Source organism: Camelus bactrianus, chromosome 17 (genome assembly GCF_048773025.1).
Source record: "Camelus bactrianus isolate YW-2024 breed Bactrian camel chromosome 17, ASM4877302v1, whole genome shotgun sequence".
Taxonomy (NCBI): Eukaryota; Metazoa; Chordata; class Mammalia; order Artiodactyla; family Camelidae; genus Camelus; species Camelus bactrianus.
Window position 1 is genome coordinate 24,771,478 of NC_133555.1, and position 23,666 is coordinate 24,795,143.

Below are 23,666 nucleotides of genomic sequence, written 5' to 3' on the forward strand. Positions count from 1 at the left end.
GTGCAAGCCCTTCTCCAAGACCAGCCTGCTTAAAGCCAGGCAAAACATCAACATTCATCTTCATGCTCTACAACCAGCTCAAGCAAGCTCTGCTGCCCTCTATATACCTCGTGTCACTATTACCAGAACAACCAAAGCAGAAATGAGAATGCCTACTTCTCCCGGATCAACTCTAGAGCCAACGGCACTTCTGATGCAAATAAACATCCGAGTCACAGAATTTAGTCTAAGTAATTCCACAAAAGAAAAAAAAAAGTTTCTGACCATGAATGCCTAACCCCACTGCCCCATAAGACAGTTGACCCCTAATTAGAATATATCATTTTCAGCAATAGATACCCTAGTGGCAAGTAACAGAAAGTACAAACTTAGTTTCTCCCTTTTTAAAAATGGACTTCAAACACCACGACCATATATATAATATACACACACATACTCTGAATTCTCTTAAGAAAGATAATGACCTTGGACATCATGACTCAAGAGCATGCAACATGATATTTCTGTAAAACACATACAATGATATCAAGACACTGTACTTGTAGACAGCATTAGCTGCTCACAGATGACTACCACCATCTAGAGACTGAGAATTCACAGGTAGAAGAAAGAAGGACGTCTTGTCCTCAAAGGGCACAGAGTCTAATTAGGCTCTGAATCACACGTGAACAATTCATGTGGATGTACCACACATTATAACTACTTAACACCATGGACTAGAATTAGGGTGAATGAATCACCTCCTCAAATCCTCCATCTGCCCATACCAAAAGCTGGACATTCTACTCCACTCAAAGTTCACGTTTTCACATGTTGATGTTGGAAAAATTAAGATATGTGATATTCCCACCATATATGAGAAATCCATACATGGGTGTCACATGCAAAAATTACTGGGTTAGGGATATCATGTGAGAAAAATAAGCTCTTTGGCAAGAGACCCTCGGATGTGACATCTCCGACAATAATTTACTCAGATTTTACTATACTGGTCACTGGCCTAAGCCCTCTCTTACCCACCCATCAACCCCTTCTTGGGTAGTTTAGTAACAGTCACCAGGAGCACTAGTTCTTAAATAAGAAATGTTTAAAAACACAACTTTTTAAAATTGAACAAGCCAACAATTTAGATCAGTAATAGAACTTGCCACCTTACTATGGAATATCTGAGTGGTAGGCCACGTGCAGAGGCAAAAAAAAAAAAAAAAAAGACACAGGCAGGACTACTGCGGAGCTGCAGACTGAGAAGACGGACGCCAGCTCACCAGCCAAGGATGCACGTGCTCGCGCTGGCGCATGTGCAACATGCACATTTACACACACCCAATCCAGGCAATACAAAACCGCAAACGAGTTGCAGCAAAGGAGGAAAAAAAAAAATCGGTCCCTAAGGGTAGAAATCAAGAAATCATCTATGCGGTGGTAAACACCTCCAGGGACCAGCTGAGTATTGTAAATAACCACTGGGGGCCAGGTAAGCGCTCCATCTCTGGGGGCAGCCACTATTTAATTCCAGCTTACTGTTGCCGACACCAAGCAAGACACACGACCTGGGTTGGTACACCTTCCGATTTTCCCGGAGTAACCTAGACTTTTAGGAGAAGCCCCCATGAGGGCAGGAGTCTCCATCTGCTTTGGTCCCCACTGTCTCCCCAGTGCCTGGAACGCTGCAGGTATGAAGGGTATACTTGGTGATGGCACGAAAGAAAAGCCTCAGTGTTTAATTTTTTTTTTTAATACTGAATGGCCAAACAGAGCACACCTGCTGGCCAGACGCCCCCTGCAGAGCTCCAGATAGCCCAAATGACTGTCTCTTCTTCAGTTCTCCGTTCCAGAACTACCCTGGAGGTTTCTTTCCAGACAAAGATTCCTGCCACCACCACCCCAATCCTAAATCACATTGAGTAGTTTTAAAAACCACACATAACTTCATTGGCATAAGCAAATCTCTATTTCTTTTCTTTTCTCTTTTTAACCTAGACTCCAGGAGAAATAAGGTTTCATGCTCAGAAACAAAAATTGCTTATAGGCATTCCATTAGCCAAGATCCACTCACTACCTTGTTTGCTAACTCCCTGGGGATACTCTGCAGCAAGGTTTGCCAGATAATCAAAGGATTATTAGTGCCTTAGGAAGCAAAGCTAACAAGAAGGACCCCTCGCAAATCACATAATGTGGACTGGGCATCTGATCTGTATACTAGAGAAAGGCCACAACCTCCCAAACCACCCTGCCTGGAATCAACAATCTCTAGAACTCCCAAGGAATTTAGAAGCCATTTAGTTAAGGGTGAGGAAAACAACCCCAAAGAAACCGAGGGTCTTGCCCAAATCCCACAGCTGGTTTGGCTGGCTCCCATGGCTAGTTTTAAACTCCAGAGGAAAACTCCAGAACCCAACCATCTCTTGCCAAATACAACTCCCTCAGACATTTTCCTGAAGTCATAATTCAGAGCCTGCAGCCCACACTTAAATGACATATGGGATGATAATAATTCCCCGTTATTATAACATAACCATGTTCAACACCCCAAACAAAAGTTCTCAAATTATAAACTAAATCAATTTAGAGCCTTTTGAAGAGGAGTCAGAAAAACGCACCACCAACAAACTCACTCTATCCACAGTTGTTATCAGCTTATTCAGAAGCTAAAGTAATTTGCAGAAAGGTCATCTCTTCAATGTAACCAAATAAAACCCTATACTAATTGCATTACTTCCTTATTTAATTGTAGCAAATACAGGAAGACACCTTTATTTCACCCAGTGTTTATGGTACTTGCTTATAGGAAAAGTAGTAGCATGAAATACAAAACACTGGGTCTGTCTTTTAATTGGCCTTCCTGTGCAATTAGGAAAAACATCTTCTAAATGAACAGCAACCATTCTGATTCAAAATAATCCTGCGAGATGATTAGAGAGACATTTACAGCCACTCCTACTTACTACAGAGGTGACCTTGAACAAGTGACAACTTCCTTTCAGCTTTAGTTTCCTCATCCTAAAATGGGAATATTCAAGGTTTCTTCTTCCAGGGCAGATTAAAGGCATATTAAAAGCTCTGGCACAACAGCTAGATCATGGCAAGTGCTTGGCGAATGTAGCCTGTTACAACCATCGCTCCCATTTTAGAGATTAAAAAACTGAGGCCCATTTGCTCAACATAAGACTGCTGCAACAGAGCGAGGATTTCATCCTGGACCTCTGAGGTCTTAGTGCGGTCCTGAGTAAGAGGTATGTATATCTGGGATTGTCAGACCACCACCACCACCCAACCCCACTCCCACAGGAGGTTGAGTAACTGGCCCAGTGACATAGCCAAGACCACAGCTACCCAGTAACACTCCCAAGGCCACAGCCGGCTCTCAGCCTCCACATTCACTGAATCGAAACACTTCAGGAAAACTGAACTTTTTTTACTGAATAGAACTCATTTTTTTATAAATAACCATTGCTTTGTAAATAAATCCTCTTCACAATTCGTGACTAACTGGACTCTTGAAAAGTCACTGACATTTTCCTCACTAATCTGGACTATGCTTTTATATTTGGTGAAGTGCTAATGGCTGTGTCTCCTATCCAAATTATTCCAAACTTTGCGTTTATCTGATATAAGTGCACTGTGGAATTTATGTGGCTGCAATGGTATCAGAATTTAAATACCTCCTGGATTCGTCTAATAACTGGTATGCATTCCTCAAAAGTATACACACTGCAGTATCAATCGACAACTTGCTTCCCTCTCCTTGTTAGGAAAATAGTATCACAGACCCAAAAATAAAATTAGTTGTCCTATTTCTTACATGGAAGTGTTACATATTCCATGAACTATGCTTTCATTGCTTCTTTTTTAGTTGCTAGATTTCAGCAGCCAACTGTGTCACTTTGCTACAGCCCCAAAATAGCTAAGTCGAGTAGTTTAAAATTGTATTTTGTTGTTTGGTCAGAAAACCATCATGCTGATTTCAGTTTGCAAAAAATTGATTAGCGGGCAGGAGCTTTGCACGCACAGTGTGAGATTCTCTCTTGTACACTCTTCAGGTCTGAATCCATGAAGCTACAGAGACAGGGGCATAAGTGTGTTTAAGTGTCACACCAGTACAAAATTAAAGCAACACCCAAGACTGCTGTTAGCTTCCCATTTGTGGCACACAGTGAAAACCCAGCAATGACAGTCTCAGGCAGACCCATTCTCCTTGGTTACCACACAGCGCAGCAGGCCTTAGAAGGGGATGGGCGTTCCCGGGTGCAGGGCCAAGCAACTCTTTCTACAAAGGGTAACACCACACAGGGATCTTGGAGATTCACGTACTACATTTTAAGCCCGTGGAAAACAATTTTCCCATTTTAAGCAGGGAAAGTGGAGCCCTTCTCTGCTTTGTGAGCAAGGAGGTATCTCAGACTTCACCGAGGCTTTCTTGTTTCTTTAAACCACAAAATGTAACCATTTTACTAATTATCCATGGGCCATCCTCATGCCAGCCTCACCCTCAACAGCAAATCCAGGCACAAAAACCATGCAAGATTTATGTAAACTTTTTGAAAATGTTTTTGTTTTTACATACAGTTGTCTTTTTCAGTTCAGTTTTCCTGTTTCTATATACTCCTACCCAAATCTCTTGAATACACAAAAAATAAAAATGATTAAGCACTGATTACTGAGCACTGACTATTTACCATGCACAGTGCTAAGTCTTTTAGTGTGTATTCTCATTTAAGCCTCATGAAGAACTTAGGACTCAGGGTCCCATCACTATGCCATTATGCAGAGAGGGGAGTGGGGGGGGAAGGCACAGAGAGGTTAAGTTACTTGTCCAAAGCAGCACAGCTAGTAATGGCTGAGGCAGACTGGCTGTAGAGACTATATCTGGATACACTTTGGTATATTTTAAACAACTTTCCATACCTACCTGGTTTAGAAAGGAAATTAAAAGTATTAAAAAGTTCTAGGCTCCTAAAAGGTTTCTCCTTTCTATATGCAGATACACCAGACAGTGATTCTCCTTTCATGTGAGAGTTGCCTCCCACCCCCCCAGCCCAAGGACAGCAGTAACACCACCCAATTCAGTTAGGGGGGCTTGGAAAAGAGAAACCAGGCACATCTGAACCTGGCTAGCTGTCATTCCCCCACCTAGCCCAAAAAGCACTTTTTACAATGTTTTTTTTAAATAGTCATATCAAGTACTGTAGTCAGACAACTTAAAGCCAGCATAGGCCTGGCAATCACACAGATTGTATTTTTTTTTTCTGTCAAAACATCTTGCTACGAATGATACCAGGTGAAAGGACCCCGGCGATGATAGGTGTCCCTATGGGAGGGGACAACAGCATGTGGAGCCCTCTAGCTACCTGGAGAGATCTTGCACAGCCGGCACCGCTGAACCTCAGCCCTCTTCAAAACAGGAGCAAACCATTTATCTGTTCTACATTTCAATCACCATAGACTTTTCTGAAAATGAAATTCAACTCTATTACTGCCAGACTTACTTTTTTTTTAAGGGACATTAACAGTTCCTTGGTCTTGGAAATTTGAGACAAAAAGGAATTGCAGGAAAAAGCAGGGAGACGTAAACAGGGGTTTTAAAACAGATTATTTTTGGAGTGATTTTTCTGGTTATGATTCCATATAAACAAATAAAAAATACAAAAACAAAACAAACAAAACAAAAACAAAGCCAAGTCAGTAACAGGTATCTTTTTTTACAGATGTGCATTTGATCTTTGAAGTACACAGAACACTGCCATAGTTCTGGGTTTGGTCTTCTAGAAACAAGATGGCCACTCCCATTTCTCAGGCAGGCAAACAGAGGCATCTGATCTCTTAATCATTTGAGAACATTTACTGAGGGCCTAATGTGTACTCAGGCCTCCTCATTCTGGTTCAAATTCAGCGACAGCTGCCAAATTCCACAAGCAGCTCTCGCTGCCTGTTGGGGGCAGGCTCTTCTCAGAAGAACATTCTCACTTTTCTGAGCCCCTCCTTGGTGGCTACCAGCTTTGCCTAGATCAGGCTCGGACGGGGAAATACAAGTGGAGGCCAAGCACATTTCCGTGGCTTCCTTTATTTTATCTGATACGCAGGCCTTTTATTCTCTACACAAACAGCCCAAAATGCAGTTTCAGTGATTACCACTCCATCACCAGATAACGGTCAACCTATAACCAAACCACACCAAGCGCTTATTGGGGTGGGGGTGGGGGTCGGAATCAAGCACTTTTGAGATAACTTCAGATGCTCTGAATTTCTCCCATAAACTCTGACTTATGAAATGTGACCACATGAAAGATATGCCCCAGGATTAAAGTGTTCATCAAAATCTTTGTCCATCTGGCCACTCCTGCTTAGAAATGACAATGTATTGTCCTGCATGCTCTAAGAAAATGCTGAGTGTATATTCAGATTAAAAACAAAAGCAAAAACTTTTCACCACAAAAGGAGGATGGTGAAGCAACAAAGCACTAACAACACTTAACTGCCTTCTCCACGGAGGTACGGCTACTATGTCCAGACTGTCCTTTGGTCAAGAAGTTTCCAGGAAAATGAGGCAAGGGGTAAGGAAGGAGGAGGGGTCCCTAATAACAATTGCTCTGAGGCATTTTAAATGATCTTTCATGAAAGGCAAGAAAGTTCATTCCAATTAGTGCACTGACATGTAGCTGATTATAATATATTAACTTGGGAGTTTTTCAGAATAGAAAGATGAACCTGAAAGGGGTTTTGTATCATTTTGCTGTTGTACAGCATACCCTGTACTGTCTCACGTAAATAATATTATCTTTTATTTCGTGAAAACAGGTCCATAATTAAGGGGAGGTGTCCAGAGCTTCACTATTGGTTAGTTCTTTTTCTCATTTCAGCCAACCTTTCCAATAATCATTCTGCCTCCGGCAATAGCAACTTCCCTTATATCCAAAAGGTTCTGTTTATGTCTATTTGTTCTAATATTCTAACTTCATCAACTCTGCCATATGAACACTATTTAGAAAAAAAAAAAATTTTTTTTCTAAGTTTCTGCTGAATAGTTTAAGAATGTAAAAATACAGTGGGGGAGGTATAGCTCAAAGATTTCATTCCGTGACTGCGTTTAGAGGGACCAAGTTTCAAGACTGGACGAAGATTCTCCGTTTTCAAACAAGACACTTTAGGGAAGGGGCGGGGGTTGCATGATTTCTCACCCCATCCTAAAAGAGTATGACTGCTAACTTACAAAGATTACTTCTGCATTTTTCTAAAAAGGCCATAAAGGATGTCCACCAGGACTAAAGCATGTACATGCAAATACACCAAGAGACCTCTTCGAGGGAAATTCACCAGGCATCAATCATGGCTCTTGCAATTTTAGCACATCCAAGCTACACAGCAGAGCTTTTCCACCTGAAATGTTTCCAACGTCAGCGTCCTAGATGTAATGTAACTACAGTACAAAACATATCAGAATCAAAGAGAAGGGTTTCACTCTGAGGGTGGAAAGAGAAAAAAAAAAAAATCAATAAAAAAATTTTTTTTCTAAGTTTCTGCTGAATAGTTTAAGAATGTAAAAATACAGTGGGGGAGGTATAGCTCAAGTGGTAGAGAGTGTGCTTAGCATGCATGAGATCTCAGGTTCAATCCCCAGTACCTCCTCTAAAAATAATTAAATAAATAAATAAATAAAAACTAATTACTTCCCAAAACCTAAAAAATAAAATAAAATTCTGAAAAAAAAAAAGTAAAATACAAAAACACACTATGTGTGTTAACCCTTTCAGGTAACAAAATTTTTATCTTGGTGGAGGCACTTAAATTCTCAATGACTAAGAGAGAACACCAAATGCTTAAATGAACTATATGTATGATTTGCTTTAAAATAATGAACTGTTAGGGAGGAGGTGGGAGTATGGAAGACGGAAAACTGAGTTGTAATTGTTGTAGCTGGGTAAGGGGTCCATAGGGGTTCATTATATTTTTCCATTTTCATAAATTTTTCTTAATATTTTTTAAAAGATGTAGGGAAAGAACGTACTATGCACTATATCATGTTTGATGCTCTGGAAAGTGGAAACATCACTTGAGACACTAACCAAGACGCGGGTCCCACACGTGCCATACGGTTGTTGAGAGAATAAAAGCCACTGGTTCCCATCTTCTGGGGAAGGACCCATGCGAGAGTTTCCAAAACCCTCCAAATGACAGCTATCCTGTATCCTGGACAGGAGCTGAGAACAAATGTATCAGAAAAGTTGGTGCGATTCTGAGAGACAACAAACAAAATAACTAACAAGGCATTTTGGTCAAGATGTCACAGAAGGACTCTAATCCAACACCAGAAGCATTTCTTAGCCCTCGTGTCAACAGGATAAATGCTTCCCAGGTTAGGTCAGGCAAGGTGGGGAGGGGGTCCCAAAGCGAATTCGAGGTCCCCAACGGTTTAGAGCCGCCAAGGAGCAGCAGAGTGGAGCTGAGGCCGCCTCCTCGCTCCCAGGCTCATCTGCAGTTGCCGAGCCTCCCACCCCAGCCCTGCCACAACCGCGGCCCCATCGCACAGAGGTGGCCGAGCGGCACGTGTGGAGACGGCAGGAGCCCGACAAGTGGCTCGGGGGCGCCCCCTGAGGTCCAGTGGCGTCTCCGCACCTTCGAAAAACGGAAAGCCGGCATCTACGGCTCTGACATTTTAACTTTGCCTGGTTGCAAAGGCTGCAGCTGCACTCTCTCTGGCGGCACTTTTCCAAGCCACAACCCTTCTTCCCGCGCGTCGCACCATTGCCCCTTCCCTTTCCGACACCTTCTGGCTCCTGGACCAGGGAATGGACTATTTACCTCGCAGCGTGGGACACACAGAAAACGTGGAAGGCGGTAACTGTCCCAGTCCCAAGCAGGCGGCATCACTGGTGGTCCCATTTTGGATTTCAGGATTCCTCAGACATCAGGAAAAAGAAAATCCCGGCCGGCCTACTGACTGCACACCCGAGCATAAGGAGAAGGCCAGAAGTGGAATTAAATTCCTTGTATTGCAAGGCTGCTCTCCTGCTGCCCCACATTGCCCCCATTAAAGCGTGACCCTTACAAAGCTCGACCCCAGTGTGCACCTGAGCCCGCTCAGCCGGCAAGTCTACAGCAAAAATGATAGTCTAGAAGGGGCACATGATTAACACAAATAGTGAACAGTGGTGTGGGGGGGTTATTTTAAGGGGAAATGCCCCCACCGCTCCCAGCCCCTGGTGGAGGGAGGACCACGGTGGGCAAACCCCAGGCCTCAGGGTTTGTATGGACGCACGTCCTCGCTCGGCGTCCAAGCTGGGGTTCTGGGCGGTGGTAGGAGTTCCGTGAGGTTCCGGGGACAGGAGAATTCGTAAAAGGAAAAGGGGGATGCTGAAGAAGAGACGGTGCTTTGCCTCTCTGCCCCTCGAGGCCACTCCCGTGCCTGCAGAGGGGACACTCGCTGCCAGTCCCCGAGGGCAGAAGGAACGCCCGCACCCTGCTCCAGGGCGCACGACGGAGCTGGGGGACCCGCGGCACCAAGACCGGGCGCTCGGGCCGCCTGGGGACAGGCGGCTGTGGCCAGGGAGAGCAGAAACATCTGGCGGCACGTTCTGTTTTCTGGATAATCCCCACCTCCGGGAATCCAGGAGCCGGTGGATGAGACGGCAGAAAAACAGGGCGGGGTGGGGGGGTTCCCTGTCCTTAGGAGAGCGAAGGATGACAAACGAATTGCCCCCTTCTTCCCACCCCTTCCCCGACTAGGGCAGAGGATGTGGCCTCCATCTTCGGGGAGGGGGCTAGACAGATTCTAGGGAGCTCGGAACTGTAGCCTAGGGGGAGGGGGGCCTGCAAGAGTGAAAAGGGAGTCAGCTGGCCTCTGCCCTCCCCGAGTTGAAAGAGAAGGGGGGGAGTCGGCCGATGGAGGGCTGGAAGAGGAGGGTCGCCGCGCCGCACACCGCTACGTGCGGTGATTTGTTATCTTCATCAATAGCCAATACTGTTTCTGTCTTAACCTGATCAGAACGGTGCGGGTCTGGGTCTGCCAGCCGCGAACAGCCTGCAAAAGGGCAAAGATAAAGGTAGGCAGGGCGCGAGACAGGAAAAAATCCGCCCAGGCGCGAATTGCAACCCAGCCGCCGACCCGCCCCCCTCCCCCGCGCCCGGACCCGAGCAGCCCAGCACAGCAGAGTTGCGGGATAAAGAGGACACGGGCCCGGACTCGGGGAGCCACGGGTCTTCCTAGACGCCTGCTTCCTACCCTCCCACTGCGCCCAGGTCCCCTCATCCAGAAAAGCTCCCTCGCGCCGGCACCGAAGCACAGCCCGCGCCCCAGCCCGGAGCCGGGGTCACCCCCGTCTCCCGAGACCAGAATGCCGGCTGCTCCCAATATCCCCAATCCTCCACGTCCAGCCTCCAGTTTTCATTCCCCGAACACTATTCTCTCCATAGAGTCAGGGAGCAGCAAATCAAGTACCCTCTTCTGAGCTCCTTCAATCCCTTCATGAGCAAGGGACGCACCCTGGGCCCCCCAAACCCACAGAGGCATCCTCCCCATGGCCCCAGTCTCCCCAACAGTCCTGGACCTCTAGCTCTCCCGGACGGCGACCTATCAGTAGAACGAGTCCTCTTTACTCCCAACTCCTGCTCCCCCAGGCCCCCCAAAACCAGAGCAAGAGGAAGACCCTTGCGGCCCCTGTCCCCCTGGCTAGCTAGCCCCTGCTTCCACCCTCCCCAAACACCAGCCTTCCTAAACGCCGCCAGAGCCAGCGGAACGGATCCCTCTCTCCTCCCCAGGCGCCTGACCCCCCTGCACCCTCTCCCGAATCCCCGGGACAGGCACCCGAGCTCTGTGCCCCGGCGGCAACTCCGCATCCCCCGCGCGCGCCGGCCAGGGCCGCGTCCCCTCGGCCGCCGGCACTCACCGGGGAAGCATACGACATAATGGAGCACGGAACTGGTGATTTTCAGGAACAAAATCCACCAACACGGTTCCAGTAACCTCCGCATGTCCGAAAACGCACATCGAAAAGAGGAAGGCAGGGGGGGTAAACTTGTTGAATAAGTTCTTGCCTCCGTAAGAGCCTCCGCTAAGCCCGGGTTCTTCTCCTGCTCGCCCGCTCTACGGGCCCCCCGCGCTCGGCGGCCCGAGTCCCCCTGGAATCCGGGAAGCCGCCGAGCGCCCCACGGAAAATCTCAAAAAGTGACCGGGAACGTGGAGCCACGCTGGGGACGATCCTCGGCGAAGAACTGCTTTCTGTTCAAAAAGGAGAGAGCTGAGAGGGCAGGGCGAGGAGTCGGCTGGCGGCAGCAATGCCCCGGGCCCGGGGCAGGCAGGGACCGTAGGCGGCGGCGGCGGCGAGCAGCCGAGGATCCCCAACTTGAGTCGGCAGCGCAGCGCAGCCCGAGAGCCGGCGGGCGGCGGCGGGGCTGAGCGCGACGCGGCGTCTCCGGCTTCAGGCAGGCAGCTCCTTCCAGGGCCCCGGGAAGGAAGGAGGCATGTTTGCGAGCGGGGAAGGGGAGGGCAGAGGCGGGGGGAGCGAAGAGCCCCCCAAAATAGAAACGGCCGGAGGAAACCGAGGAAAACACAAAGGATCTCAGAGGGGCGCTAGGACGAGGGCGCCTTCAGTCCATGCTCCTGAAAGTTGTGGCTCCGGCGCGAGCTGGGGAGGATCGGGGAGCGCGGAGCTGGAAACTAGCCATGCCTCCATACAGGAAGTAACATGTGAGCATGGATCCTGGCAGAGACTTTAAAGCCGGCGAGCGTGCGAGCACGGGGCGCGCGGTGGCGGTGGCGGCGGCGCGCGAGCAGGGGCGCGCGGCGGCGGGGGGGGGGGGGTGCGCGCAGCCGGGCTGCCGGCGGCGGGCGCGCGCCTCCCGCGCTCTTAAAGCAGCCGCGCTCGGTTCCCGCCTCATAGGGGTCCCACAGCCCAGTTCTCTCCCGCTGCAGCCCCGGGTGTGCTGCGGACTCGGCCGGGGCAGTTTGGGGGCTGGAGACCGGGGAGGAGGGTGATTGACGTCGGGGACCGACGACTCTTTGCCAGATTAACGTTCTGCGAGCTCTTAAAGACCCCGAGATATGAGCAGGCTTGGCGAGGATTCCCCCACAGTCCTCGTTGCTCGCGCACCCAAGACTTGGGGGGCCCCTGGCTCGGGTATGAGGAGGTAGGGGCGGCCTGCTGCCTTTACAGGGCGACGGGGTTTCCTGTTGGGTTTCATCGCTCTGGCAGTGTCGCGGCGGGGCGCGCCCTGCTCGCACTCTGCTCACTCCCTGCTCGCGCCCCCAGGCCGGCACATTCCCCGCCTGGAAACAAAGCCGAGCGGCCTTTGCACTCGAGCTGCGCGTTGGGGTTTAATTTCTTTCTTTCTTTCCTCCTCCTCCCCCCCCCCCCCCCCCCCCCGTCTTCCATTGGCCGAGTTCTTGGCTGGGGAGAGATGGGGGAGGAGAGGAATATCGATTGATCCAAGGCTTGCAAAATCCAACCATTCTGATTGCCACACGCCCTTTACCCGCGCCACGACGGATCGCTGGCGGAGTTTTTCCCAACTCTCAGATCGAAGGAAGGAAGGTTCCTGCACTCCAGCCCGGCGGTAGGGAGGGCGCTGGAAGTGCGCCCCTTAACTCCTGGGTGTGTGAAAGCTGCGCCGCGGAGTGGGACCGGTTTCCTGGCAGCTACCCGGGAAGCAGCAACCTCTTTAGCAATCGCAGAGAGGCGTCCAGGGGAAATAGGAGGACTGAGCTTATCTGTAATGAGTTTTGTCCCTTGGCTCTTGGTGAGAAAGATCTTTATCGCTTAGACTTCTAAGCGCCCTATTTTCCCTCTTACGCCGGTGCTAAACGTGGGGGAGGCGGGTTTTTGATTAAACGTGTAATTGAGCCAAGGTAATTAGCCATTTGTAATTTTTGCCTAATTTTTCTGCCCCTGTTTAAAAGCCATCTCGACTTGCTTTTAACGTGCCCCCGCTGTTTCATCCCACCATGCAGGGTCCCCACCCACCCAAACATCCCAACCGGATGCTAGGTTTTCAAATAATACACAGATGTTCGAGATCCTCCCGCAAGATGTGATTAGGGAAGCAATTTCACACCCACACTTCCAAAAGAAAAACCTTTGAAAAGTTACATTTGGGAATACGAACTAATAAAAGCCAGGAAGTTCCTGGGGAGGGCCCAAGCTCTATCTTTAGCAGAACGGGGGTGAACACCCTCCCCCAGGGTGGGGAATGAGTCTAGTTTGTTTGCTTTGGAATTTGGTCCTTCCTGGTTTTGTTGGAATCCTGACTCGGCCATAAATGCTCCAGAGGGTCAGTTTTCTTGGGACTGTTGTATTAAAGCTTTGTCCCTTGGTCAGTAGGAGCTTTGAGAGAAGTTCATATGACCTCTGGATGTCCGGCTACCTCATTAAAAACTGAATGATAAAGTGGGGAAATCCATGGAATTTGAATCAGAACAGAACACCTGGATAACATCCCTAGGTGAGTTTATTCCTTTGCAAACATAACGTAATAAAAACTGCCATTTGTGGAATGCTTACTATCTACCAGGCATTGTGCTGAATTCTTTCTATAAACTGTTCATTCCACAAATGTATTGAGCATTTACTGGGGGTGGTGTGGGGGGGTATTACTGGGAACACAGCCATGAACAAAAAGGACAGGCCTGTGACCTGTGTGGAGCTTACCTTTCAAAGTACAGGATACACTCTTCCGGAGTCCTTACAACAGTTCTGCCAGCAGTAAGAATTATTATCCCCACTTATAGACAAGGAAACATGCTCAGGGGAGTAAAATAATAGATCCCTAGCTAGTGAGTAGCAGAGCTGAGATTCTCAGATTCTCAGGTCTGTCTGCCTCCACAGATGTGAAAAGGCAAAGAAATGATGGTTTGAGAATACACTGAAATGTGGGCTTGGGAGAAATGGCTTAGGAGTGGTGGAACCACACATGGGTTTGGAGAGTGAATTATCACTACCCTTATAATATAGGAGGCCCCACACCAAAACTTGAGGGGTCACCTTGGATCTGAGTTGGTGACTGTCCTGGGGCCCCAGGCAAAAGTGTACCAGCTACTGCTCTTGGAAGCACCCTCCCACAACCCAGACCCCACCAGTTTCCCTAATAAAGTAGAATGTTACAGGCATACCACACAGGTTGCCTTTTCATTCATTCTACAACCAGTTACAGAACAGCTCATATAGTCAATCAAGTGGTAGCAGCACAAAATGGCAGGCAGTGGACCTGACAGTGCTGTCACCTGCTGACTACAACCCCCTAGGTGATGTGGGGGCTGCACATACAGTGGGCACTCCAGGACAGTTGGTGTGAAGGGTCCTAGGAGTGCCAAAAAAGGTGTGAACGGCCCTGGGAGTGCTCATCTGGAAGATAAGAAGGCTGCAAAGAGAAGGAGCTGGTATTGGTAATAAATTATCCCCCAAACTTAGTGGCTTAAAACGATAACACATGTATTATTGCATAGCTCTGTAGTTCAGAAGTTGGGGTACACTATACCTGGGTCCTCTGCTTCAAGTTTCCCTAGGCTGAAATCAAGGTGATGGCCAGGAGTCCTCATCTGGAGCTCAGAGCCCTCTTCAAAGCTCATTCAGATTATTGGCAGAATTCAGTTCTTCAGAGTTGTAGGCTGGAAATAGAAAATATTCTGGCTAGCTGTTGGCTAGAGGTCAGTCTGAGGCAGAGGCCACCTTCAGGTCCCAGCCACATGGCCCCCTCATAATATGGCAGCTTACCTCTTCAAAGCCGACAGGAGAATCTCCCTCTAGTCGGCTATGAAGGTGTCTTGGGAGTGAACATCCTATCACTTTGGCCATATAATGTAGCCTCATGAAGGCAGTGACTATCCCATCATATTCACAAATGTCACCCACTCTCAGAAGAGGGGATTATACACCTGGGGTAGGAATTTGGGAATCATCTTAGAATTCTGCCTGCCTCAGTGCTGGTGATCTATTTTGAGTACTGATAGTGATTAAAAGCAGTAGCTCCCAAGCCAGTCTATTTGGGTGCTGAAGTTACTTAGATTTACTTGACTATGGACACCTTAACCACTTTAATTTAACCACTTAACTTCACCACTTGGGTACCTCAGTTTCCTCATTTGGAAAAAGGGAATCATAACTGCACCTACCCTTGAAATGAGATTAGAAGCAGTTGCAAAGAATAAAATACTTAGAGCAGTACCAGGTGCCCAATAAGCATTTAATAAACATAAACTATTACGCTTATCTTCTTAAAAATCTTAAGCAACTGGGAGTGAACATCTATTATTTCCTACCTGCTCAGCTTCCATCTTTTTTTCTAGTAAAAGCATTCCAGTTTCCTTTGCACTAATCTCACCAGATGGTCTTGGTAAGCCTCACCCCTTCTTCGTCCATCACTACCCTCTGCCTCTCCACCTCACTGGGTCAACATGGACATGTGTCCCAGCCCGACTACTTGGAGCATCTCAACCCCCCGGGCCTGACTGACTTAGAGATGGCTTCATGTTTCCACGTGATCTAATGAGAGTCAAACTTCCTTTTGGGTCTGCCATTCGGGATAAACTTAAGCCTCGAGAAGCAAGGAGGACCCCACTTGAGAAGAGACTGCTTGAGGATGAAGCTGACACTCAGAGGAAATCAGAGGGGGAGAGGAGGAGGCCAACACACCTCTGATATCATCACTTGAGTCCTTGGATTAAGTCATACTTGAAGCCAAACCAGACCCTGAACTTTCCAGTTACTTAAGCTAACAAATTCCTTTTATTCCTTTTACCTCTTTGAGTTGGGTTTTTATTAAACTGAAACTAAAACCTTGAAAGTTGGAACTGACAGGGAAAGATAAGTGAGATATCCACATTTTACATTTTTACACAGGAAGAAGCAGCTGCTCTTAGAATTAAGAGATTCAGCTGAGGTGAGTGAGACAGTGAACAAAAGAAGGCTCAAGCTTCTGACACCAGGTCTACAGCAGCAATCATTCTTTTTTATGTTAAAAAAAAAAATCACTCCAAAACTTAGTCACTTGAAAGAACAATCATTCTATCTGTTCTTGATTCTGTAGGCCAGCAATTTGGGCTGAGCTCAGCGAGGCAGTTCTTCTGCTAGTTGTGTCTGAGGTCACACATGCAGCTACAGCACCAGCTTCCAGAGGATCAACTGGTTCTGCTCAGTGATAGGTAGCCTCATTCACATGCCTGGCAATTGGTGCTGGCTGCTGGCTGGAGCCCCTCAGATCCCATTCCTGGGCATCTCCAACAGCCTGTCTCAGACTTACTTACAAAGAGGTCTCAGGCCAGGAGAAGAGAGAGTGGAAGTTGCAAGGCATCTTGAGATCTAGACTTAGCAGTGGCATAGCATCACTTCCACTGCATTTTATTGATCAAAACATGTCTGAAAGCTTAGATGCAAGGGGAGGGGAAAACAGACCCTAGTTCCTGAGGGGGAGGAACAGTAAAATTGCATTGCAAAGGGGCATGGAAACAAGAATGTGAGGAACTGTAACCTTTGCAAACAACCTACTTCATCTACTGTTAAACTAAACGGTGACTGCATGGGTTGAACTGTGTCCCACCAGAAAGATATGCTGAAATCCTAACACTTAGTACCTCAGAATGTGACCTTACTTGGAAACAGGCTCTTACCAGAGGTAATCCAGTAAAAATGAGGTCATTAAGGTGAGACCTAATCTGATATGATAGGTATCTATAAAAAGGGGAAATTTGGAAGCAGATACAGACAAGCACAGAGGGAAAATGATATGCAAACACATGGGAAGGAGACGGCCATGTGACTGGAGTGAAGCATCTACAAGTCAAGGAGCACCAAGGATAGATGGCAGACACCAGAAAGTACGAAAAGATAAGGAAGGTTTCTCCTTCATGTTTCAGAGGCAGCACGGCCCTGCTGACGCTTGGATTTTGAACTCCTAGCTTCCAGAACTGCGAGATAATTAATTTCTCTTGTTTTAAGCCACCCAGTTTGTGGTACTTCGTTACAGCAGCTCTAAGAAACCTAGACAGAGCCCATTAACCTTTTCCCCTAAATGATTTTGATGTGAACGGACCACACTTGCGACTGTGTTTTCTACCTCACAAGTGAATGCTCACAAAACAATAACAACAGAAAACCTGTTCTAGTGGTTCTGACTCTAAATTTGGGAGTGATGTTTTATTTTAGGGTAGAAAGAAATTAAGACTTAACAAAACATGTTTATTCTGAAAAAAAAAAAAAAAACAAAAACCTCAGGGTAGGGGGAGGGTATAGCTCAGTGGTAGAGCATATGCTTTTAGCATGCACAAGGTCCTGGATTCAATCCCCCAGTACCTCCGTTAAAAAATAAATAAACAAATAAATAAATAAGCGTACTTAACTACCCCAGTGCCCCCCAAAATAAATGAATAAATGCCAACTTTATTCTAAAAAAGAAAAATAAAAACCTCAAAGTCCTCTAATAATAAAGATCTTTTTCATTATATAAAACCCTATGTCCAGTGGCCTAAACAGAATAAACAAGTAGTGGTGCTGGTTTAATACACTGCTTCAAAAGTAGGATTAAATATTAATAGCAAACATGACTGATAAGGCCCTTTTGGTTATGAGTAACAGAAGCCCAAAACAAACCAACTGGAAGCAAAGAAAGGAGGTTATTGATTCATTTCACTACTCAAAAGTTCAAGGCTTTGGGTGAGTTCAAGCCTTTAAGCTCCCATGGTTCTACCTCCCTTTACTTGGACTTCCTTGTCTGACTCCTGGTAACTCCTATTCTGAAAAAAGAATCTTCCCCACTGACCATATTGATTCCCCAAAATATATTTTGATTGCCCTTGCTTGAGTCGCAGAACGGCCTGGACCAGGGTACTGGATTTGACCGACTTGGTGGTGGACGCGGGCTCACTCTTGATTTTCACCACATTAGAAGAACAAAGACTAGGAGCAGGAGAGGCAGGCAAAAAGCTGTAATAACTCATTTAATCCTTGGCAGCAGTCTTTTGAGGTTGGAACTATTATTTATCCCTACTTTAAGGTAATACTAGAGACAATAATAAGTGAAAACTAAAGCACTGAGAGGCTAGGCAATTTGATGGGGAACTGGGGAATAAAGCAGAAGCTCAGTCACTGGAGTAACCTAGTGTGAAACCTGAAGAGGCTTGTGAACAGGCTCTAGCCCCTTATGGCCACAATTTGGAAGCTCCTGGAACAGTGTCTTAGACAACCACTCATGAATGACAGAGCCTTTGTGGAAGTCCAGGTTTTCAGAGGAGAACTTCCAGCATACCATTTTTTAGAGTTAAAAAAAAAAAAAAAGAGCTTGGACATACTGGATTGGGCAGTTATTAAAGACTGGTGGAGGAGACTCCAACTAGAAATGCAAAAATAATGACACAAAATTTCAAGGAGATTAAAAAATCAAGGTAACATGATACCACCAAAGGATCACAATAAATGTCCAGTAACCAAAACCATAGACAGAGAGATGTGCAATTTACTGGATATAGAATTCAAAATAGCTGTTTTAATGGGACTTGATGAGCTACACGAAAACACAGAAACACAATTCAATGAAACCAAGAAAATAATAACATAATGAAAAGTTTAAGAAAGAGACATAAAGCATAAAAAAGAATCAAACAGAAAATCTGGAGCTAAAGAACACAATGAATGAAAATTTTAAATGTAGCAGAGAGCAGACCAGATAAAGCAGAAGAAAGACTCTATGAGAGAAGACAGGAACTTTGACATTATCCAGTGAGAGGGGAACAAAGGAAGAAGAATGAAAGAGAGAAGAAAACCTACATGATCTATGGATTACTAGCAGAAGAACCAAACTGCAAATTATTGGTGTTCCAGAGGAAAAGTGAGGGAAATGGGAAAAGAAAGGGTATTTCAAGAAATAATGGCTGAGAACTTTCCAAATCTGAGCAGAGATTTGGATATCTAAGTTCATTAAATTCATAGGTCACCAAAAAAAAAAAAAAAAAAAGATCAACTTAAAGAGATCTTCTCCAGGACAATTTATAATAAAACTATCAGAAATCAAAGACAAAGAGAGAATCCTTAAAGCAGCAAGAGAAAAAAACATGTAACTTACAAGGGAAGCCCCATAAAGCTATCAACAGATTTATCAGGATAAATCTTATAGACCAGGGGAGAGTGAGCTGATATAGTCAAAGTGCTAAAAGAAAAAAAAAAAAAAAAAAAGCCAACCAAGAGTGCTTTACTTGGCAAAGCTGTCCTTCAGAAATGAAGGAGAGATAAATATTTTCCCAACAAAAGCTGAGGCAGTCCATCACCACTAGACCTGCCTTAAAAGAAATGCTGCTAAGAGTTCTTCAAGTTGAAATGAAAAGATAATTAGTTACACGAAAACATATGGAAATATACAACAGACTGATAAAGGTATATAGTCAAATTCAGAATACTGTCAGACTGTAATCTGGTGGAATGTTAACCGGTTAACTCTAGTATAAAGGTTAAAGGAAAAGAGTATTAAAAACAGTCATGGCTACAATAACTTGTTGATGAATACATGATACAAAAAGAGGTAAATTTTGGCATCAAAAACATAAAAGGAAAGGGAGTAAAAGGGTAGAGGTTTTTCATGTGTTTGAAGTTTAGTAGTTATCAGCATGAAATAGACTGTTCTAGCCATGAGATGTTTTATGTAAGCTTCATGGAAACTACAAAGCAAAAACCTACAGTAAATTCACAAAAGATAAAGAGAAGGGAATCAAAGCACACTAAAACAAACAAACAAAAAATCATCAAATCACAGAGGAAGGCAGCAACAGACGTAGAAAGGAACAAAGGAACTACAGACAGCCAGAAAAAATAATACAGCACTAGTAAGTCCTTACCTATCAATAATTACTCGAAGTGTTAATGAGTGCACCAAGGAAAAGACCAGAGTGGCTGAATGGATTTAAAAAAAAGAAACAAGACCTAACTACATGCTGCATACAAGAGACTCATTTCAGCTTTAAGGAAACAGACAGGCTCAAAGTAAAGGGATGGCAGAAGATAGTCGATGGAAGTAGAAATCAAAAGAAAGCAGGGGTAGCTATACTTATGTCAGACAAAATAGACTTTAAGACAAAAATGGTCATTAGAGACAAAGAAGGTCATTATATAATTATAAAGGGGTCAATTTATCAAGAAGATCTAACAGTCATAAATATATACACACCCAACATCAGCACAACTAAATATATTGAGCAAATGCTAACAGATCTCAAGAAAGAAATGCACAACAATACAATAACAGTAGGGGACTTCTGTACCCCACTGTCAACAATGGATAGATCATCCACACAGAAAATCAACGGTGAAATATTGGACTTGAACCATACTTCAGACCAAGTTAATTTAACAGGCATATATAGAAAATACTGTATTGTAGAGTGCAGAGGTAAAACATTTCTAGCTTGCAGAAAGTTCTATTGGACTGGACCAAGATATATTTGACAAATCTGCAAAAGTAATTCAATTGAGGAAAGATAGTCTTTTCAACAAACGGTGCTGGAGCAACTGGGCATCCACAAGTAAAAATATTTTATATATAGAAGAAAAAAATATATATGAATGAACTTACGCTTAAACCTTACAATTTATATAAAAATTAACTAAAATGAATCATAGACATAAGTATAAAATATAAAAGTATAAAAGTTTGGAGGAAAAATGAGAAAATTTCAGAATTTAGGGCTAAGCAAAGAGTTCTTAGAAAGGACACCAACAGCAAAATCCTCTCAAAAAAGGAAATTGATTAAATTTGACCTCATCAAAAATTAAAAACTTTTGCTCTGTGAACGCTCATAAGAAGAGGTTAGAAAGATAAGGCATGGAGTAGGAGAAAATATTTCCACAGCATATATCCAACAAAGGACTAGTATCTAAAATATTTAGACTTCTCAAAACTCAAAAGTAAAAACAAATACACCAATTAGAAAATGAGCAAAAGAAATAAAGAGACATTTCCCCCAAGAGAATTTACAGATGGCAAATGGAATTTCTCTGTATATTGACTATATCACTGTCAATATCCTGGTTGTAATATTGGATGATAGTTTTATTTGATGTGACCTTGGGGAGAAACTGGGTAAAGGGTACTTGGGATCTCTCTGTATTATTTCTGTTCTTTTTTTTTTTCTTAAACAACAGCTTTATTGAGATATAACTCACGTCACAAATTTTTAAATTCAAAACTGTGCAGGTCACTTTCAATGACTTCTAGTAGATTCACAAAGTTGTACAACCATCACTACTATCAAATTTTAGAAGATTTTCATCACCCCCAAAAGAAGTTCTGTACCTGTTACGTACTTACTCCCTATCCGCCATCACCTTAGCTTCTCTAGCTTCTTGCAAGCCCCAATCTGCTTTCTGTCCTATGGATTTGTCTGCTCTGGACATTTCATATAAATGGAATTACACAATATGTGACCTTTTGTGTCTGGCATCTTTCACAAAGCATAATGTTTTTAAGGTTCATCTGCCTTGTAGCATATATCAGTACTTCATTTATTTTTATGGCTGAATATTATTTCATTGTCTGGATATACCATATTTTGTTCATCTGTTCATCAGCTGATGAATAATTGGGTCATTTCCACTTTTTGGATATTATGAATAATTTAGTCATGAGCATTTTGTACACAGATTTTTGTGTGGACATAGATTTTCAATTCTGTTGGATATATACTAATGAATGGAATTGCTGGGTCATATTGTAACACTATGATTTACTCTTTGAGGGATTCTGTATTATTTATTAAAATTGCATATCAGTCTACAGTTATCTGAAAATAATGTTTAATTTTTTTAAAGTAAGTTGCTAAACATTAAAGAATAACTGATTCAACTTTTAGAAAATAACAAGCACATGTATATGTTACCGGGTACACGTAAGAACTAAACTCCAGAGCCGTCGTTGTCAGACTTGGCCACATATTAGAATCACTTTTAAAAGAGCTTTTAAAAATCCCGAGTCAGAGGCCACAAACCATGTTGTTTAAACATGACCTTTAAGGGGAGAACACAGATATCAACATTTTCAAAGCGTCCTAGGTGATTCTAACTTGCAGCCAAGTTTGATAAATACTATTATAGATAGTACATATAAAATTTGATCAGTGTGGTTATGTATTAATAATACAATTATCTCTAATAATATTACAGATAATTTATATATTCTATTTTTTATATTTTGTTTTTTAAATTTCTTACAACTTTTATATACTACATGTGCAATCTCAGAGATAAAGCTATTTCAGTTTTCGAAACAATTTACTTTTATGATGTAAGTCTAGGAATATTTACTAAAACAACTATAAGAACTTATACAGTAATTAAATTTAATTTTATGATTTCTAGCTTTACTACTTTTGAAATAGGAGAGAACTTACATACCTCTTTTGTGTAACCTTCCCTGTTCGTAACACTCAGAAATTATTATACTTCCTTACGAATTGTCACAGTACTTGTTCATACCTATAAACACCAGTCAGGACTCTTATAGTTGTAAGTTACAGAAATCCAACTCAAACTGGTTTATACAAAAAGAGGGACTTTAAAATCCTCAGTAAAATATTGGCAAGTTGAGTCCAGCAATGTAACAAGAATAGGACACCATTCTCAAGTATGGTTTATCCCAGGAATACAAGGCTGGCTCAGTATTTGAAGAATCAGTTAATATACTCCATCATATTGACAGACTAAAGAAGACTACATGATCATATCAATTGAAACAGAAAAAGCATTTGACAAAATTCAACTTCCATTCATGATAAAAACTCTTAGCAAACTAGGAGAAAAGGGACATTTCTTAATCTGATAAATGCCATCTACAAAAACCAACAACTAAACTCATTCTGTATATGAGTGAATTGTAAGAGACTAAATTCTTTGCCCTGAAGACTGAAGGCATGGTAAGGACATCCACTCATCACTCTTATTCAACATTATTCTGGAAGTTTTAGCCAGTGCAATAAGGCAAGCAAAATGAGCACACATATTAGAAAGCAAGAAATAAAACTGTCCCTATTTGAATATGACATGACTGTCTACATAGAAATCCCAAGGAATCTACAAAACAGTTTCTAGTACTAATAAGCAAATTTGTAAAGGTTCTAGGATACAAGATCAATCTACAAAAACAACTTGTATGTCTACATATAAGCAGTGAATAATTGAGCACTGAAATTCAAAAAAATTTATTTACCATAATACAACTGAAAAGTGAAATACCTTGGTATAAATCTAACAAAACATGTCCAGGATTAGTATACTGAAAACTACAAAATGCTGATGGAAGACATCAAAGTAGAGCTAAATGAATGAGAACTGTACCATGTTCATGGATTGGAAGACTGATTATAGTTAAGATGTAAATTTTCAATAAACCTATAAATTTAATGCATTTCTAATCAAAATTTAAGCAGGACTTTTTGTAGATACAGACAGGCTGATTTTAAATTTATGGAAAAGAAAGGAAGTAGAATAACCAACTAATTATGAAAAAGAAGAATAAAGTTGGAAACTTCGCATATTGCCTCATTTAAGACATAACTTACAGGTACATTAATCGGGTCAATATGATTTTGGTGGAATTATAAACACATACAGCAGTGAAAGAGCATAAAGAACCCAGAAATAGACCTACGCAAATGTGGCCAATTGATTTTTACAGAATTGCAAAGGCAGTTTAATATAATAGTAAGG

The 23,666-nt window shown here is 43.8% G+C and overlaps 1 protein-coding gene across 5 annotated transcripts in view; it reads right to left on the minus strand.

Moving 5' to 3' along the window:
- The window catches only part of PTPRG (protein tyrosine phosphatase receptor type G), a 673,139-nt gene extending 661,389 nt beyond the window's left edge, over positions 1 to 11,750 (minus strand). For 2 of the 5 annotated variants that reach the window (XM_074344575.1, XM_074344574.1), the window contains exons 1-2: positions 10,881 to 11,750; positions 9,972 to 10,015 (exon numbers count right to left, since the gene is read on the minus strand). In XM_074344575.1, coding sequence (XP_074200676.1) covers positions 9,972 to 10,015; positions 10,881 to 10,898 — 62 coding nt within the window. In that variant the 5' untranslated portion in view covers positions 10,899 to 11,750. The remainder of the gene's footprint in view (positions 1 to 9,971; positions 10,016 to 10,880) is intronic. The other 3 variants (XM_074344577.1, XM_074344576.1, XM_074344579.1) reach the window with 3 other exon arrangements.
- Positions 11,751 to 23,666: the final 11,916 nt, after the last annotated feature.